Source organism: Tauraco erythrolophus, chromosome 11 (assembly GCF_009769465.1).
Source record: "Tauraco erythrolophus isolate bTauEry1 chromosome 11, bTauEry1.pri, whole genome shotgun sequence".
NCBI lineage: Eukaryota > Metazoa > Chordata > Aves > Musophagiformes > Musophagidae > Tauraco > Tauraco erythrolophus.
In genome coordinates, this window is record NC_141475.1 from 28,747,095 (window position 1) to 28,764,824 (window position 17,730).

Here is a 17,730-nt window from a genome sequence, read left to right on the forward strand (position 1 = left end):
CATTGCGCTGACAGCATCCCCAGCGCACCTGGGACGGAGGGAAACCCACGTGCTGCCCAGCACTCGGGAGGATTATTAGCTGAGATTAAGAGCCATCTGGTGTGGGTAAGAGTGTGGAGGAAACCGAGGCTCATTTTCATTTGTTTCATCTTATTATGTCAAAAATAAATCATCTGGCAGCTCCTTGTAAGCCGAGCCCCAGCCTGTGTTTGTGAGCGCCGCTGATTACATACGCCGTGCAAAAATAGTTTCCAGTTTCTGCTCCAGGAGCGGTGCCACTGGCAATGGTGAGGAGGAAACATCCAAACAGCACGCAAAAGAAGATGGCTTTAAGGGATAGCTGGGGGTTTTATTCAAGTGGATCTCTGGAAATGTCACATTCATTAAGGTTTTTTGTGGCAGCTCTGTATCGCTTTGCATAGTAACTCTCTGCCATTTCCTCGAACAAAAGCAGGCTCCTCTGATTTCGGTAGCCATGGTTTCATGTAAAAATATCTCATACTGGTTTTTACTTCATGCATTATACTTACACCAGGCGTTACTTACCTCGTCTGAGATTTGACCTCCAAAAGTGACCCATGTCCCTGGAAAGAACAAAGTGATCTGTTACTACAAGAGGTTTTTGCCCACAAAAAAATTCATTTTACCAAAATTCAGGCTCCTCGGGATTAAATGGGTTTAAAATGGGGTTAAGGGGCTCAGAGGCTGCTGCGTGCCGGAGCGAGCAGGACTGGGGCAGGTGCCCCTGGGGGGGGACAGCGGTCCTGGGGGAACACATGTGGACCCGGGATTGGCACATGAACCCGCTCAGTGAAGAGCCAGTAAAATCCTGTGCTGCCAAAACACACAGCTTTATTGAAGATTGTCAAAAAAAGGACTTAATTTTCCAAAGCTTCTCTTTGACAAATTGGAAAAAATTTATGATGCTGCTGAAACGTGTCATTTGGGGAACGAAACTCTTCCTAAATTTGCGCTTCAGCATTTAGCATCATACAAGCCAAAATGAAAAAAAAAAAAAAAAGAAAGAAGTATTTCCATTGACACAAAGTACTGAAAGTCCATCCAACGTGACTTTTCCCCAGGAGCTTTTCCATGAAGCCCAACATCCGACACCTGCACAGCCAACGAGCAGCGGCTCAGTCCCAGCAGCAGAATCCTGCCTGTTCTTCGGAAAAACTTGGGGCATCATTTCTTTGTGACCTCTGCTTCAAAAAAAACCAACCACCCCATCTTGTAGTGGAAACAGTGTGTGGATTTAACTGGATATTCCTAAGCTTTAGGAATATTACCTCCTATATAAGTATTTACATGAGGAATACATATTTGAGGTACTGGAAGAGAGGGATGGAAGCGAGCTGGGAAGTGCCCAGTCTCACACACGTGGGACACCGACCAGACATCACTCCTGCCCCACGGAATGCAACGCTGCCACGGGAGAGGAGCCTGCGACCATCCCTGTGCCTTTCACCCGCTCGTCGCGGCACCGTTTTGATCCACGGCACCACCTCCCCCCGCTTTTCAAGACCTACACACCAGCTCTCCATAAAATTACACGTGACCCATCTAATGGATGAGTCAAAGCTCACGTGGCGCACACAAAACCCTCCAGAACTTTCAGTTTTGCCTTATATCACCCCTCCATAAGGAGGGTGGAAGGCTTCAGGTCCCGAGCTGGAAAATTCGGCGCGGTTCGGGCAGGACGGAGCAGAGACGGCCGTGCCAAGGAGACGATGGGCTCTGCTGCTGCCAAGGGGGAACGGATTAAACACTCCCCACCTGCCTCTGCGCTGGCAAAGGGCCTGCTGCAAGAGGTACGTAAGCGCTCCCACGTCCTCATGAATAATGTATCGGTCGCCCGACGCTGGCATCGAGCGCGGAAGATGAACCCGGAGCAGGAGCGCGGAGCGAGGAGCGTGCCTGCTGCCAACGCTCGGGCTGCTTTGATCAGCCCCTGCTTAAAAACAGCACAAGAAGAGTCGGCTCTGCTGGGAGAATCTTGCTCTCTTTCCCTCAAAAAATGTCAATCTGAGTTGTGTTGTTTTTTTTTTTATCCATCAGGTTTCTTTGAGTACAAATAAAGCTATTTTTAAAGATGCGCCTTTGCTGCGTGTTTCAACTGAAACTCTCAATTTCCTGCAGAACAGCCTGAGCTGAAACACGTAACACAGCTAATGCTATGGAAATTTAAAAAATGAGCAAAGAGCACACATATTTCTAATTTTCCATCTACTTCTGCTCCCTATGAGGGCAATAACGGGGCGAGAGCAGCCCCACAACTGCCCCTGCTACACCCTCCTGGTCGCACGCCCCCGGAAAGGGGATCTCGCCTGTCGTTGGAGTAAAACACTCTGGTCCTGCAGAATAAAGGTGAAAAATGAAGATAGGTTTCAGTTTATCATTAAGCTTCTTTAGACAGGTGAAAAAAAATCCAAACAAAGCCCAATCTCCACGTTAGAGCTTCAGAAGTGTTATTTTTACAGGAATACACGAAAAGGCGCTCCTACCAAAAAATGTGTTGAGACTGTTTATCCCAAAGTGATTTTTTTTTTTTCCTCTCCCCAGAGCAGGTGAGAAGAAAAGGAATTGTTGATGTGCTTTGTGGGTGGCACAGCCTCTCTTGAATCTGGGTGACTACGACCAAGGTGAGCCGTGCCCCCACCCAGCAGCAAAGCGCAACGCAGAGGCGACACGCTCCAGTGTGCCCACGGCTCACGTAAGAATAACCAGCACTTTATCTCTTTAAATGTAAGTGGCAAATATATGCAATATTGGGTAAATTTGCCCTGGATCTGCCCATCTGTGCTCCCAGATCCCAGCTGGGGGGACGGAAGGGGCCTGGGATCCCTGAACAGGGAGCATCATCAGGACCACACCAGTGGGGGATCCTTGGGGTATTTTTTTTTTCCTTGATAATTGCAAAAAAACAGCCAAGGAGGTGAGCTTTTGCTCAGCAAGGTGATCTCTAAAGCGTCAGATGCAATGGGGAAAGTGAGGCATGCTGCCAGGGTCCCGGCCAGAGCCGGGAAGGCGGCACACGATCCCCCTCCCACAACCACCTCGGGCAGTCGGTGTGGGTGGTGGTGGGCATCTGCACCCAGAGCAGCCAGGGTGACTGCTGGGGATGGGGCACAACACAGCACCCACTGCTCAACACCAGTTTAAAAAAAAAAAATTAAAAAAATTTTTTTAAAAAATCACTCCAGAGAGCACAACGCGCACTCGGCATTTCAAACGACGACTGAGGCGGATTCACAGCCTCAGCCAGCAGGAGTATTTTGGAAGAAAAATGCACTAGAGAAAGATATATTTTTTGAAATCATTACTTTTTCCCCGTACCGATGATGGTCTGTCTCTTGTTTATCCCAATCAGCTGTTTCCCAAGCGTATCCCCCCCACGACTCAGCCTGGCACCAGGAACAGACCCCCTGCTCCTGCCCTTCCCTCGCACTGCAAAGCGATTTCCCAGCTGGGTGTCCTCACCTTCTGCAGAGGAATTTCTGTGTTGGAAACCAGATTTGGCTCCGTCTGCGCCGCATGCCAGAGCCTGGCAAGGAGCAATCGGTGCCGACGCAAAAGCCACCGCTCGGCAACGTCACCGCCAGCAGATGTGTCACCTCTGCAGGAAGGAGAGGGGTTCCTGGCTGAAAGCCCGAGCTTCACCTCCTGCCAGCGCCGTGTCACCCCCAGCTCGCTCCTGGCAAGGACGGTGCCACGTGGAGACCTGGCACATGGGTCTGGTATGGCACCGGAGCGAGGAGCAAACGCTCAGCCCCGCGTGCCACGAGCGGCCAGGATGAATCGGAGACCTTTGCCACCAGCCCGGGCCACCAGACCTTGGGGGCTGGGTGTCTCCTACGTGCTGGGTTTGCCAAAGCTTTTCTCTGGAGCGAAGCACCACGGAGTGATGGCAGCAGCCGACCCCTGTCTGCCCACAAAACCTCTGGGTTTGTGCCCGGTTGCGGGCGCAGGGCATCCCGGGTGCGGGAGCAGCGTTCTTCTGTGCTTTTTTACATGGAATTGGATGTTGGGGGGTGGGATGGGTGGTCTCACCCAGCCACTCGCATCCTCCTTGTTGGAGGCTGTCTCAACATTTCCTAAAAAAAAAAATTATCAACATGCAGCCTCCACAGGCAGGATTTGCTGCAAATTAAGAAAAACACGACCTTATTTTTCCCCCTGCATCTGTCCCACTTCACATTTTTCTCCGCTTACTTTCTCGTACTGCAGGACAAAGCACGCTCCCACCTTGCTGAGATTTTGGGAGGCTTTTCAGGAAGATTGCTGAGCCCTCAGAAACTTTAGCAAACCTTAAATGAGATTTGCATGCTGAGGAAAGTTTAGGGAAACACATTCATCTTTAAGGGAGCTGCAAAAGAGAAGCCATTTGGAAAAGTCCTGCGAGCTGCCCCTGGGAACAGACACTGGACGGATCTGCAGTGGGAGGGGAGGACGAGCTGTGCTGCAGAAGAATCACAGAACGGTTTGGGTTGGAAAGGACCTCAAAGATCATCTAGTTCCAACCCCCCTGCCATGGGCAGGGACACCCTCCACTACACCAGGTTGCCCAAAGCCTCATCCAACCTGGCCTTGAACACTTCCAGGGATGGGGCAGCCACAGGTTCTCTGGGCAACCTGTGCCAGTGCCTCACCACCCTCAGTGTAAAAAAGTTCTTCCTTAGATCTGATCTAAATCTCCCCTCTTTCAGTTTAAAGCCATTGCCCCTTGTCCTGTCACTCCACACCCGTGTCCAAAGCCCCTCTCCAGCTTTCTTGTAGCCCCTTTAGGCACTGGAAAGTGCTGGAAGGTCTCCCCAGAGCCTTCTCTTCTCCAGGCTGAACAGCCCCAACTCTCTCAACCTGTCTCCATAGCAGAGGTGCTCCAGCCCTCGGAGCATCTTCATGGCCTCCTCTGGACCTGCTCCAACAGCTCCATGTGCTTATCTTGGGAACTCCAGAGCTGAACGCAGCACTGCATGGGGGTCTCAGGAGAGCAGAGCAGAGGGGCAGAATCCCTTCCCTCACCCTGCTGGCCACGCTGCTCTGGATGCAGCCCAGGACACGGTTGGCTTTCTGGGCTGCCAGCGCACGGTGCCAGCTCATTGTGAGCTTCTTGTCAACGAGCACTTCCAAGTCCTTCTCCTCAGGGCTGCTCTCAGTCCATTCTCTGTCCAGCCTATGTTTGTCCTTGGAATTTCCCCAACCCATGTGCAGGACCTTGTTGAACTTCATGAGGTTCTCACAGGCCCACCTCTCCAGCCTGTCCACGCCCGTCTGGATGGCATCCCTTCCCTCCAGTGTGCCCACCACACCACACAGTTGGTGTCACCAGCAAACGTGCTGAGGGTGCCCTCGATCCCACTGTCCGTGTTGCTGACAAAGGTTATAAATAGCACCAGCCCCAATACCAAACACCTGAACGTTCAAGAGAAGGTGGCAACCGAATTTCAGACTTCCCAGTTCTCCTCTCCGTGTCCCTACACTCAGCCCAAGGGCTGTGGGACTCACAGCTCCTGGAGCAGGATGCCCAGCAGCTCCCCCCAGCCCTGCCCTTGCCCGGAGCAGCGTGGCAGCCGCTCGCTCCGTCCTCGGTCCCCGCTCATCCCGCACAGCTGCGCTCACAAAGGCTCAATATATTTAGATGCTGCTGCAGTTCCACATGCTCGAAATTAAAGAAAAGCTCTGCAGAATGTTTTTTTTTTTTTTTTCCTGCTGCTACTTCCTTCCTGTAGCTTTTCTCCACCACAACGTTAGCTCTTGGTGAAACTGTAGGGATGGCAAATACAATCTCTGCAGCAGATAAGAAGACAACTCCTTTCAAAGCCTGGATCTATTTTAACCAGAAGAGCTCTTCTTGGCGGAATAGGCCTTATTTAAATGACTTGTGATATAAGGTGACTTTCACATTTTGCTCTATTTTAAAACCAAATCTCAAAGCATGGTGGAAAAAATAACCTAACCCCTCGGGCACCCGCCCCGTGAGCACAACCGGTCTCAGCTGGGGAGGGATGGGGCACCCATGGTCACAGCACCAAACGCAGAGTCAGCTCCTTGCCCACTGCTGCCATCACCCCCTCTCCCCAAAGCAGCAGCTCAAAACACCCAACCCGCTTCCCTAAAGACGTGCAGGTGCCTCCATCCCCCCATGCCAGCACCTCTGGCCCTGGGGCAACAAGGACCCCCCTTTAACGTGGGGCTAGAGGGGCCCTGGCAGAGCTGAGCATCCATCCCTGGGAGGTCTCAGCGCATCCCCAGGGGGTTCGTGCTCCTGATGCCACAGCCTCACACCATGGGAAGGTGCTCACAACAAGAAAAATAGCCACCTCCTTTCTACAGCATTTAGGCTTTTATATATATATATATATGTATGTACTTTTAAACATTCTTCACGTGAGCAGTTCAGCTGCCAGCAAAGAAATTCCTTGGATGGGCAAAGCCCATCGCACACGCTCCTGCCCAGCAGCTGAAGGGCAGCAGCAGCGGCCGCAGCGCTGCAGGACCCGCGGCCGGCACAGAGCTGCAGTGCTTGGAGATGCCCTCGCTGATAAAACATTGATAAGATGTTCTTTAGTCTCTGAACCACCACGGAGCAGAAATAACGAAATACGCACTCGGGATGAAATACAACCAAAGTCTGCCCAGAGCCCGGGCAGATCGCTGTCCCCTGAGACTGGAGCTCTGAGGCTTAATGCCCTCAGGGCATTCACAGACATCTCAGACGGTCTCTGCGGGCTGGCCCTCGTGGGGATTGGGTCATATTAGAAGGATTTTACGCCATAAAGCCCCATACAGTTCCACCGGAGCGCGATGGGTGGAAAGCGTGGCCTCGTGCTGTGGGCAAGTGCCTCGGCGGATGCACGGAGCAGTTACTAACACACGTGAGGGCTTCTGCTGGGAGCCATCTCTGCAAGACCATGCATGAGTCAGGGTGCAGAGCATGCTGCTGGTGCCGGAGCACGAGAGCACCCACCACTTGCCTCCCTCCCACCGGTGGACATCCCGCCCAGGGCAGTAACGCAGCAGCCGCGGCGGTCACTCACCCAGCCCGAGGCACGAGACTCTCAGTCCGGACTTTCCAAGGTTTCTAGAAGGAAAAGGAGATAATTAGAAAATATTGTTGAGCACTCAAGGGACACACAACTCCAATGACCCGTATTGGAGATAAACCCAGACACAGCTGGAAGTCACACCTGACGTCACTTGGTGTCCCATGGATCAGGCACCTGCATTCCCTTCGCTTTTGCCATCAGTTAATATTCATTGATTAAAGTATTTGCCTTATTCAGCTTCACTTTTTTTGTCTTATTCACTCTCACACTTGCCAGATAGGAGACAAGATAATTAGCCCTGAGGCCATGACATGTGCCATACGTTAACCCCCTACCCTAACCTGAACCTATTGCTGTAGCACAAAATACCCTTTTAATTACAGCCTCCAGCTTTAACCTCTCCGTTACAGCCGGATCTGTGCAATTTTTTTGCTAGAACAAGGTATAATTTGGGGACCATCTATCGACCTACCACCGCAGAGCGCCGAGAACAACCACCGCCCTTTTTGCTATTCCTAATGAATCATTTAAAGCCAAATAATAATTAAAAAAAAGCCCTGCTCACCCGCAGTGAAAGGGGTCGGACAGAACACCCGAGGTGAGCACGGATCGTGCCCTGCTCTTTCAGCCTCCCATTTTACACGCTTGGTTTTGTGGCCAGTTCAGGTATTTGCTCTTATAGCACAATTTCCCACGTGGCAGAGCAACCGAAGGCATCCCCGGGGCAGCCGAGGGGGGGGCAGCCCCCCTAACACCACCACTGTACCCAAAGCGTAGCGAGAATTTAACATTTCGGGAGAGACAGGAGCTATTTGAAAGGCTGCAGCTGCATTTCCAGCACCACGAGCCCCCAGGCTCCCAGCACGGCTGGGGCAGGCACTGACCTGATTTCTTTTTTCCTTTTTTATTTTTTTTTTTTCCTCTTTTATTATTTCTTTGGGCAAAAGCACAGCTGGACCCCTGCGTAACGAAGCCCATCCACACACAGAACAGCACCACCACTGCCAAGCCCCCCCTGCTCATCAGCACCACGTTAAAAGGCCAATACCCAGCAGTGCTCCAGGCAGAGCCGCAACGCTTCTGCCAGGAAAGAGGAGCCCAGGCTGCCAGGATTGGGATTGCCATGTTCCTTCTGGAGACACCTCACCCGCTGCATGGTGCTCTTTGGAGAAGTCAAGAGCCGCTGTGCGTTTCTAAAGAGTTTACGCTTATTTTGAAGAAGAGGGTTGTTTTGGTTTTTTTTAAGTCCTGTTTCTCACCAAGCTGCTCTTGGCCTGTCAAAGTCTGGCACTGGCTCTGTGCGGGCACACGGCTGCCAGGGCACAGCGTGGCCATGGAGCTGCACCCCTCTGCATGGACATAAATATACACACACACACCCCCTTTATATACATATACACACACATCCTTTATATACATATATACACACACATATACCCTTTATACACACATATACACACACACACCCTTTATATACATGTATACATACACATATCCTTTATATACAAATATACACACATATGCCCTTTTTATGCCCATATCATAGAATGGTTTGGGTTGGAAGGGACCTCAAAGATCATCTAGTTCCAACCCCCCTGCCATGGGCAGGGAAACCATATACACACATATATACACACACACTCCCTTTATATATATATACACACACATATACCCTTTATATACATATATACACACGTGCACACTCATACTCTTTCTGCATATATAAAAGCATACATACATACACACATAGTGCAAGCGAACCCCTCTGATGTTTAATACATTTATGGGGTACACCTCTGCCCCCAGCAGCAGGGTCTGTCTCCAGGTCTCAGCCCAGGTACTGGCTGCTGTCCTGTCCTTCCCCACAGGTCCCCTGTCCCCCCGTGCCACAAAGCCACGTCAAGGCTTGTCCCCTGCACGCTCACACACGTGAAGCAGGCTTTGCTCCGGAGAGTCGTGACTCCTTGCAGAGGCTGCTCCACCACCCAATCTGGACAGAAATACCGTGTTTGAATTTCCAAAGGTGTCTCTGCCATTTACTCAGCGCACATGTGACCTGGGAACTCGGGAAATTTTATGTCTATAGTCAAGAGTCGACACTGAATATGCCAAGGCTTTGCAACACAAGATCCCTCTTCCAAAATAAGCTCAGAAGCTGCTCGGCAGGAGGCTGCCCGAGCCCATGGTCCAGCCTGGAGAGCATTACCAGGTCACAGCCCCCGGCTACTCCCATCATCTCCAGCCCTCCGCTCGCCCGTGAGCATTTCACTAAGCTGCATGCTCTAACTCACGGGTGGGCAGCGTGACAGCGAAGCGGCCACACCGACACACGGAGCTGCAAAACCTAAAACCTCGGCCCGCTCGGCACGGCTCGTCCCCCGGCACGGACCTCGTGCTGCTGAGAAACACGCGGCCACTGATGTGACTGCCGGTCCTGCGGCAGAGCTGGAATTTGTCTGAAAGAGCAGCAGCTCTTGAGAGCTGGTTCTCCTCTACTGCCCTAAAAAGACCCAAAACAAAACAAAAAAAACCCCACCAAGTAAAAAAAAAAAACAAAACCCACAATGTATACATTCACATCTATTTTGCAGCTTCAAGGTGTATGTATACATGCAGATATATTGCACACACACACATACACAGACATAAGTGCCTGGAAGCTGAAAAATTGCCAAGTCAAATCAACGGTTGGTTTCTAAGTAATTGGACAGTAAAAGCCCTTTGTGCTTCCGTCGCACCAATTCCCAAATCTGAGCCAATTAACCAGCCGCATCCCAGAGCCAAAGGAGCAGCAGCAAGGATGGGAACACCAGCCAGGGTGGCAATGGTGATGGTGGGGCAAGCAAACCCTGACTCTGAGGAAGCCCAACATGCCCAGTCAGCATCGGCAGCTCCAGCTGCACGTGGGCAAAGCTGCTGGAGTGTCTGTGCCCGCGGGTACTGGGGCAGAGCACCACTGAATGGCTGCATCCCTGCCATGGGGAACCTGCTGCGCATGGTGTGGGGGCTCCAGGGGGTCGGCGTGGGATGGTGGGGATCAGCCGGGTTTCTACCATGGCCCTCCTGAGTGGTCATGGGCAGCTCAGGTTCTTCTGGACAGTGCTGTGTGGAAGCCAGTGCCCTCAGGACCCAAGGTCCATGTCACCCAGTGAGGCTCTGCATGCACCCATGGGCTTCACCACACGGGACATGCTGGTGGGGCACAACCACGTCCCACTGGCAGTGCCCGGCTCTGGGAGGAGGATGGTGCTTTCATGCATCTTTTTGTTCGTAATTATCCATCAGCACATCCGCGTTATTGCCCCAGTTGCCCATCTTTATTCGGCACTCGCCAACGCCGGACAGGGAGGGGATGGGCTCCCGCACGAGCAGCCACGGGCAGTGGTACCCACCATCCTGCGTGCGTGGCAGCCAGCACCAGTGATGCTGTTTGCTCCCGGGGGTTCGTGCTGATGCTATTCAATCACTCTTTCAGCAGAAACAAAAAAAAAAAGCTATTTTCAGATTGGAAGTCAGTGCTGCTGAGGGATGAAGTTGCCATTCAAGAGGAGGTTGCAGGAACCTCAGGTCTCTCAGGACCGCTTTGCCTAACCTAGAAGCAGCTGATTAAAAATCAGCTCTCTTACACATGCTTTGTTGTTGGGTTGTTTTTTTTTTTCATTAGCACAGCTGCCCTGCTTCTCCTCTCGCCGATATTCAGCTTCCCTTGCACTTTGCAGAACTGGAGCAATCGCACCGCTCCCGATAAATCACCCCCCAGCCCTGCCACGCGTGGAGAAGCACCAAGAGCTTCATCTGCTGCAGTACCGACCTGACCCAGGACCCAGCCCCTCCACTGCAGCCTGCCCAGGCCCCTTCCACGCTGCTTCGAGTTGCCAAACCAAAACCAGCCTCGTTTTCTGTATCCCAAACTTGCACCACGAGAAAGATCTGGAGATATTTAACACTTTACCCTGAATTCTTTAAAGCCAAAGCCTGAAGATGAGCGTTCCTGCTGTGGCGTGCAGCCCCAACCCCAGCTATGGCCAAAGGCTGGCAAGCCTGGCTGCTGGAGCAAGTCTCTGGATGAGATGGGATGGAGAAAGGTGCATGGGAGCAGGGGCAGGAGGCAGGTTTTTGCAGGCAGCCGCATGGCAGGAGCTGTGCAAACCTCTCTGAAAGCACCCGGGTCACCAAAACCCTCAATAAAGGACATTTATAGCCACACTCAGCACACTGAGGACCACAGGGCACTAACTTATTCTGCGAAGGGAAGGGACGCACCATCCTGTTTCCACTCTTTGTAGCTCTAAGACATATTTTGAATTTAATTTTAAACCTTTCCAGTTTCCTTCTCCAGGAGCAGGACCGAGGCAGGCTAACACACCCCAGCAGCACCACCCTGGCCTTGAATGGGGCAGGGCACACCGAGCCCCAGGAGCCCAGCCACGCACGCTGGTTCAGCATCCTCCTTCTTTCCTGGCGTAAACCACAGGTGACATTTTCCCCGCCCGCGCAGCCGGGAGCTGGAGCTAACACAACCATCCCCGCAGCACCGGCGGCTCCGCCAGATTGCGCTGGGCTAACGAGCGCGGGAGCTGGCTGCCTGATTCATGGAAAACACAGCTTGCCACTCGGGGATGTTGTTAAAAATACGCCGAGGTACCAAAACAGCGTGCGGGGAGGGATGACATTTCCCTTGACTAGGCTTTTCCAAGCACGGCCACATCCATTCCCCAAGGAAACGCGGGTTCTCGGTGGCAGTTAACTGGCAGCGATGGGGGAAGAGCCACTCCAAGATGCCAGCAGTGGCATCCATGGCAGCACCCGCGTACCTGCCAGCCGACCTCATGCAAACAACCGGGCAGCGGTGCCAACAGCCCCGGCGGGACACACTGGGAAGGAAGCATTAGCCCAGTGCCCGCCAGCGCCGGGAGTCTGCGGGAATGGCACCTCCACCAAGAAAATCAAATTTTTGTTTTCTCTTGCTAGCGGAGAGAGTTGTACATACCCCACACCTGCTCCTTCATCATCCTCTTCTGCCATCCCGACGCTCGGAGCCACAGCCCCCAGTGCTGCAGGACTTTTGCCCAAGATGAGGGCGAGTTTTTGCCCGCCAGCCCAGCAGGCAGTGCCCAGCTCAGCAGGTCCACAGCTGAGGGGGTTCTTTCAGCCACGCAGAGACCTGGAAAATCTGTTTAACTGCTCGTGCCCCTTCCCAGCCCGCAGCAAAGAGCGGAGCCTCTGCCTGGGCAGCAACTATCAGGTCCCTGTGACTCACGGGCACGAAGCTCTCTCCGATCCACTTGGGTGACTAATTCCCAGTCCCATCTCCCTGGTTTCCAGCAGGCTTCATCGCTCCTTATCTGCAGCTCCAGCCCCAGCCAGAGACTGGGGACCAAGCGGGGCTCCCTGTGTCCCACCACAGCTGCTCCTTTATGAACGGAGAGAAAAAACACAACCCAAGCCCACCACTCAGCTCAAAACTGAGATGAACACTTGGCAATGAAAAGTGAGGGTAATTAGACTGTATGGCAATCCTAAACCCATTTAACTCCTTCCCAGGAAGGATATTTGATGGGAATAACATCCTAGAGCATTGCTGGCTACCTGCAAGTCCGAAATCATTCCTGTAATGATGGAGAAAGAAGACTTATGAGTCGGTTGGAAAGTTTTCCCCCTACTTGCCAGTTTTGCTTTTAAAAGCCCTCCTCAAGCTGACGGGCAACCTCCCTAATCGCCCCGCGCCAGCACCAGCACCCCAGGGCATGCATGGGCATCACTGGAAACAACAATTCAATTGTTGTCAACATAAATCTGCATATGACAGCATAATACAAGCGTTAACTGTGTGGAATATCTCTATCAACATCAGCTCGGACTCCTCCCCAGCGGGGGGCTGCGGAGGGTCTCGCTGAGCTCGTGGAGATGGGCACACGGTGGCTCAGGCTGAGCGTGGAAAGGGGCACAAAGGACAAAGCCACAACTGCCTAATGGCAGGTGTTTTCCTGTTTCCTGACACAGAACAGCAAGGCTCATCTGGCAAAACCCACGCTGGCAGAGGAGCGGGTGCAGCCCCGGGGCGCATGCTGCCATCGCCCTGCAGCAGGGACAGCCCTTCCTGGGCCGTGGCAGTGCTGGCAGCGATGGTCTGGCTTGCCAGAGCCACAACTCCTCCTTTCAGACACGTTCCATCCACTATCTTCGTATCAGGAAGTTTCTCCAGTAAATAACCAATTTTTATTTCCTCAATTCCACTCCATTGCACCGTTTCCACCGGAACAGCTCTTCACGAGCCTCTTCCACATCTCTGCTCAAGCCAGCTGTTTGAGAAAAGCTAAACCATTCCTCACTGAAAAAAACAGTCCTTCCCCATGCTGCTGTCCCAGTTAACTCACAGGGTACACTGGGGTGGCCAATTATAACCCCACGGGTGTTAAGGGCTGCCTCATCAAGCTGAGGAAAGCCTTTCCAAGCGAAATTAGACACAGCTAAGAAGCCCACGCTCCTCACCTTAAACCAGCAGTGCCCAGTCCAGCCCCTGCCCGAACCTCATGGAATGTGCTCCAGCAGCGGGATCGCTAAAGACCTGAAAAATTCCCCCATCCTGGTTTCACCTCTTGCACCCCCCCAACACCTCTTTAATGCCTGGTATGGAAACTGGTAGTTTAATTATTTCCTCAGAAGGGTAAGTGTGTGATGGGAAGCATCACAGCTCCAGCATTTGAAACCCACCATTGGCATCAGTACCAGGTACCTCCCACAGGTATTGGGGTACAGAGGTGCCCCAAAGCCATGTGCAGAGCCACCCACACCACTGGCAGGGCTCCCACCCCCAGCAAAGCATCTCCACGAGCCACAGCCAGGTCTGCCACCAGCATGGTGCAGCACATCGGCACCTGGTCAGGTCTGGGGCATAGTCAGAGCTGACAGTCTCTTTAATTAAAGAAAAACAGGGAGAAGGCAGGGAGAAAATATGTCTACAAAGTAGCCCACACCATATGGCAAGGGTGGCATTTGTCTCCTGTGGCACAGGGCAGAAAGTGATTGCAATTATTCACTTTTAATTAATTCTCATGTAATTAGAAAGAGACCTCCCCCACCAGCAGCAGGCACTGCAGTGCCGGAGGCAGCCGTAACACCAGGCTGCAGGGAGCCACAGGCAGCCACCGAGCTCCATCCCCGTGCCCGGGCAGCACTGAGCACCCTCCATCACACTGGCAGGTGCTTTCCCCACCCCTCCAGAGCCACATCCAGCAAGAGGCAGGGGGGCCCAGAACCACACAGACCCACCTCCCAGGTACCCCAACAGAAGAGAGCACCCACCAGCACCCAGCCCATTCCCCCCTGCACTTCAACAGTGAGGAAGAGTAAGTCCCTTCTTCAAAACAGCCACCACCATTAATCTTCCAGCCCCGTCACAGCATCACCCAGGTACCAGACGCTTCCCATCACACACAGCTGGAAAAGGAGCAGCTTGAGACCCATCACAAGCCCCCCCTGCATGGAGGAGAGTCCCCACCAACTGAGCCAGCACCCACCACCCTCCCACAGGGATTTATGCTCTGAGCCACCTGTGCTGCTTAATCAACTCATTAACCTACAAGTGGTTCCTCCTTTCGTTAAGGGACAAAGCAATTACATGAAAAGACATCCTGGTTATCCAGGTGGGAGATCTGCTTCATTGTTCGGAGAGGGGAGAGCGTGAGTTCGGTCTCTTCCATTAACACCCCCCCAAATCAGCCCAAACCTTCTTTGCTCGGTGCTGGGCAGGGCTGCAGGGTAACTTCTCCAGCTGTCTGACACCAGGCTGAGCCTACCCGCTGCATCGGGCTTTAGCAAAGCTAAACTGGCCCCAGGTGGGATCAGCTCTGGGTGCTGGCAGCCCCCCCACCCTGCAGCCACCCAGCCTGGAAATATCTCTCAAACAGCCTTGTGCTTGGCCACAGCTAAAACCAAAGAGTTTAAGATTTTAAAGCAGTAAGTGACAACCGGGCTGTTTGGAAGCCAAAGCTGCTGAGCAGCTTCGCTCCAGTCCAAGGTGTGCTGAGCAAATCCTGGTTTAAGCTTATCTACTCCCAGTATGCCCACCTGTACAATGGGATCAGGATAGCTATCCTATCTGCCTGTCTATCCATCCATCTATCTATCCATCCATCCATCCATCTGTCTGCCCATCCATCTATCCATCTATCTGCCTATCCATCCATCTATCCATCCATCCATCTATCTATCAGGAATGAAAAAAAGTGAGAGGCTTTTCTAAGGAAAAACACAAGTTTTAAATAAAATCTCTGCAATAACACATACAATGACTAAAACATTTTTCGACTCCACACCCACAGAAGAATCATCAGGCTTAGAAGAGCTCTACAGAAATCAGATAATGCTGTTTTGCGCTTGTTCCAACCCCCTTTTCATCGCTCTGTGTCGCTGTTTGTGCCCACAGAAGCCAACCTTTACCAGGAATACAGACCCGAGGGGACGGATCCTGTGTGGGTTGGTCCTACCAAAGCAGCCCCAGTGGCAGGTGACCCCCAGGACTCCATGTCACAAATGGCAGGGGCTGCCAGGGAGGGACGGTGGGTGGGGGTCCCGGCCCACAGGGGTATCACTCGCCCCCATGCAGGGCATCGCCGGCTGCCGCCACCCATGCCACAGTGCCCCTGCCACAGTGCCCACGGCCACGCCGGCAGCTTCAGCACGAGGGAGGCGAGTGGGGGAGGCGAAACCCGGTGCTCCCCAGGCGTTTCTCATCATTCCAGCGCGCAAAAAACATGCAGAGAGCAACAGATGGGGGGGGGGAGGTGGGAGGGGAGAGAGGGGCTTTGGACAGGGGGCAGAGGGATGGGGAAGGGCACAAAGGCAGCCCCTAGGAGAGGCACCAGCATCTGCAGAGACCTGCATATGTCTTCATGGCCATCCTCCACCTCCACCACCAGAAAGGAGGGTCAGGGCACCCCGGGCACGGAGCAGCCCCCCCTGCATGCCTGCACCCACTCTCAGGGTGTGGGCTGAGCCCCAGGGCCGTGATACAGCCCCCCCGTCATCTGATTAACCAAAACTGGGGAAAACGTGTCAAGGTTTTCCTGCATGTAAACTGTGGTGGGTTCGGTTTATTGCTACAAAAATGTTTAAAAAAAAGTCACTGTTCCTGAAGCTGGCGGTGGGAAAACAACGTTGCTTAGAAACATCCCCATTAGTGCTCCAGAACTGCTCCTTCCTGCCCAGAAAATGAACAAAATACCTAATTTGTTCCCCAAAAAAGAGGCTGTTTCAAGTAACAACAAAAACACACTGAAAGCAGAGCTCCCCCCCGACTTGCCCCCTCCCACGTCCTTTGCCCGCGACTGGCACGGTGGGGAGCAACCAAGGGTCATCCCAGCCTTCGGAGCTGCACGCAGCCTCAGTGCTCCTGCTCGCTTCGTGTGAGCAGACCCCCCCTTGCCACCCCCCGCCCTGATTCCTCCTCCAACGCCAGAGACAGCCGCCCCGCACCCCCAAGCCGGCGGCGACGGCAGACCCCCACCCTACCCCCTGCACTGAAACGGGCAGCGAGGGGCAGCCCATGACCGTACCCTGCATGGCAGGGTGGGACCCCCACCCCTGCTCCGTGGGAAGCGGATGTCCCTCATGCCAGGAGAGCACCTGTGCCCCGTGCCAGCCTGATGACGCCAAACTGGGGTGCAGCCAGGATACAGTACCACCCCGGCTGAGCGCAGCCACTCCGTGTTTCAGAGCGCTCTGGGAGAACGTACCATCCCGGCATCTCCACCCAAGTGTCCATGGTGACCTGTTGGCATCTGCCCGGGCTCCGGAGCTTCTCGTCACCCCCGGACACGGTGCCAACGCCGTTTGTCACCACTCGTTGGGCTGTGATGGCCCCAGCGCTGCTTAAGCTGGCTGTGAACCACGGGTGCGCCAACGTGGGGGTGCCAATCCTCTTCTTTCATGAACCCCAGGGGTTTCCTACAGCGACGCATCAGGCAGCAGCAGCCCTGTGGTCCCCACTGCAGCAAAACGAGGTTTGGGGAGTTGGTGGCTGTCCCACCACTGCAGCAGAGATGTTAAGTATTGGGTCAATGATACCAAATAGAACAAAAAAACATTATTAATGAAATAGCTGCAGGGGCAAAACAAGACAGTATTGATTAGCCGAAAAACACCAGCAGGGAAGGCAGGAGGTGGGTCCTACACAATGGAAACTCCGGCTCGGCGGCAGGAGGAGCACCCAGCCCAGGCGTGGGCAGATGAGGGGACAAGCGGGTGCCTAAAGGGCACCTGACTCCCGTGCCTGGGCTCCCTTCGCGCGTTCCGACTCATCTCCCGTACTCGTAGGGCCACCGGGTGCGTAGGTGGTCGCTTCAGCTGAAATTCCCCGGAATTATTTTCCTGGCTGCATCCTCAGAAAAGTCGCGGATGACGCACTGAAATGCAGACAAGGCGAACTAGATGGGCTGCAGCCAAGCGCGGCGCCGGCGCGCGCGCGGCTCCGGCAGACGTGCCGGCGCGCTCAGCCTCCCCGCGCGGGATCCGTGCCACCAACGAGGCTCCGGCACGTGATGCTCCTGCCCACTCCCTCTCTCCCAGCTGGAATCGCGGCGAGGCCGGCCGAGAGGTGTTCCTCTGGGACCGTGCCCCGGTCGATGCCACTTTACTCACCCAGGAAATTTGTAGGCAGATCACACCTATGCGCTGGGTGCTG

General features: G+C 53.6%; 1 protein-coding gene across 5 annotated transcripts in view; it reads right to left on the minus strand.

The window, feature by feature from the left end:
* Positions 1–17,730, minus strand: part of KCNAB1 (potassium voltage-gated channel subfamily A regulatory beta subunit 1) — a 62,283-nt gene that overhangs the window by 14,949 nt on the left and 29,604 nt on the right. For all 5 annotated transcript variants that reach the window (XM_086618066.1, XM_086618063.1, XM_086618064.1 and 2 more), the window contains exons 2-3: positions 7,038–7,081; positions 547–584 (exon numbers count right to left, since the gene is read on the minus strand). In XM_086618066.1, the coding sequence (XP_086474192.1) occupies positions 547–584; positions 7,038–7,081 (82 nt within the window). The remainder of the gene's footprint in view (positions 1–546; positions 585–7,037; positions 7,082–17,730) is intronic.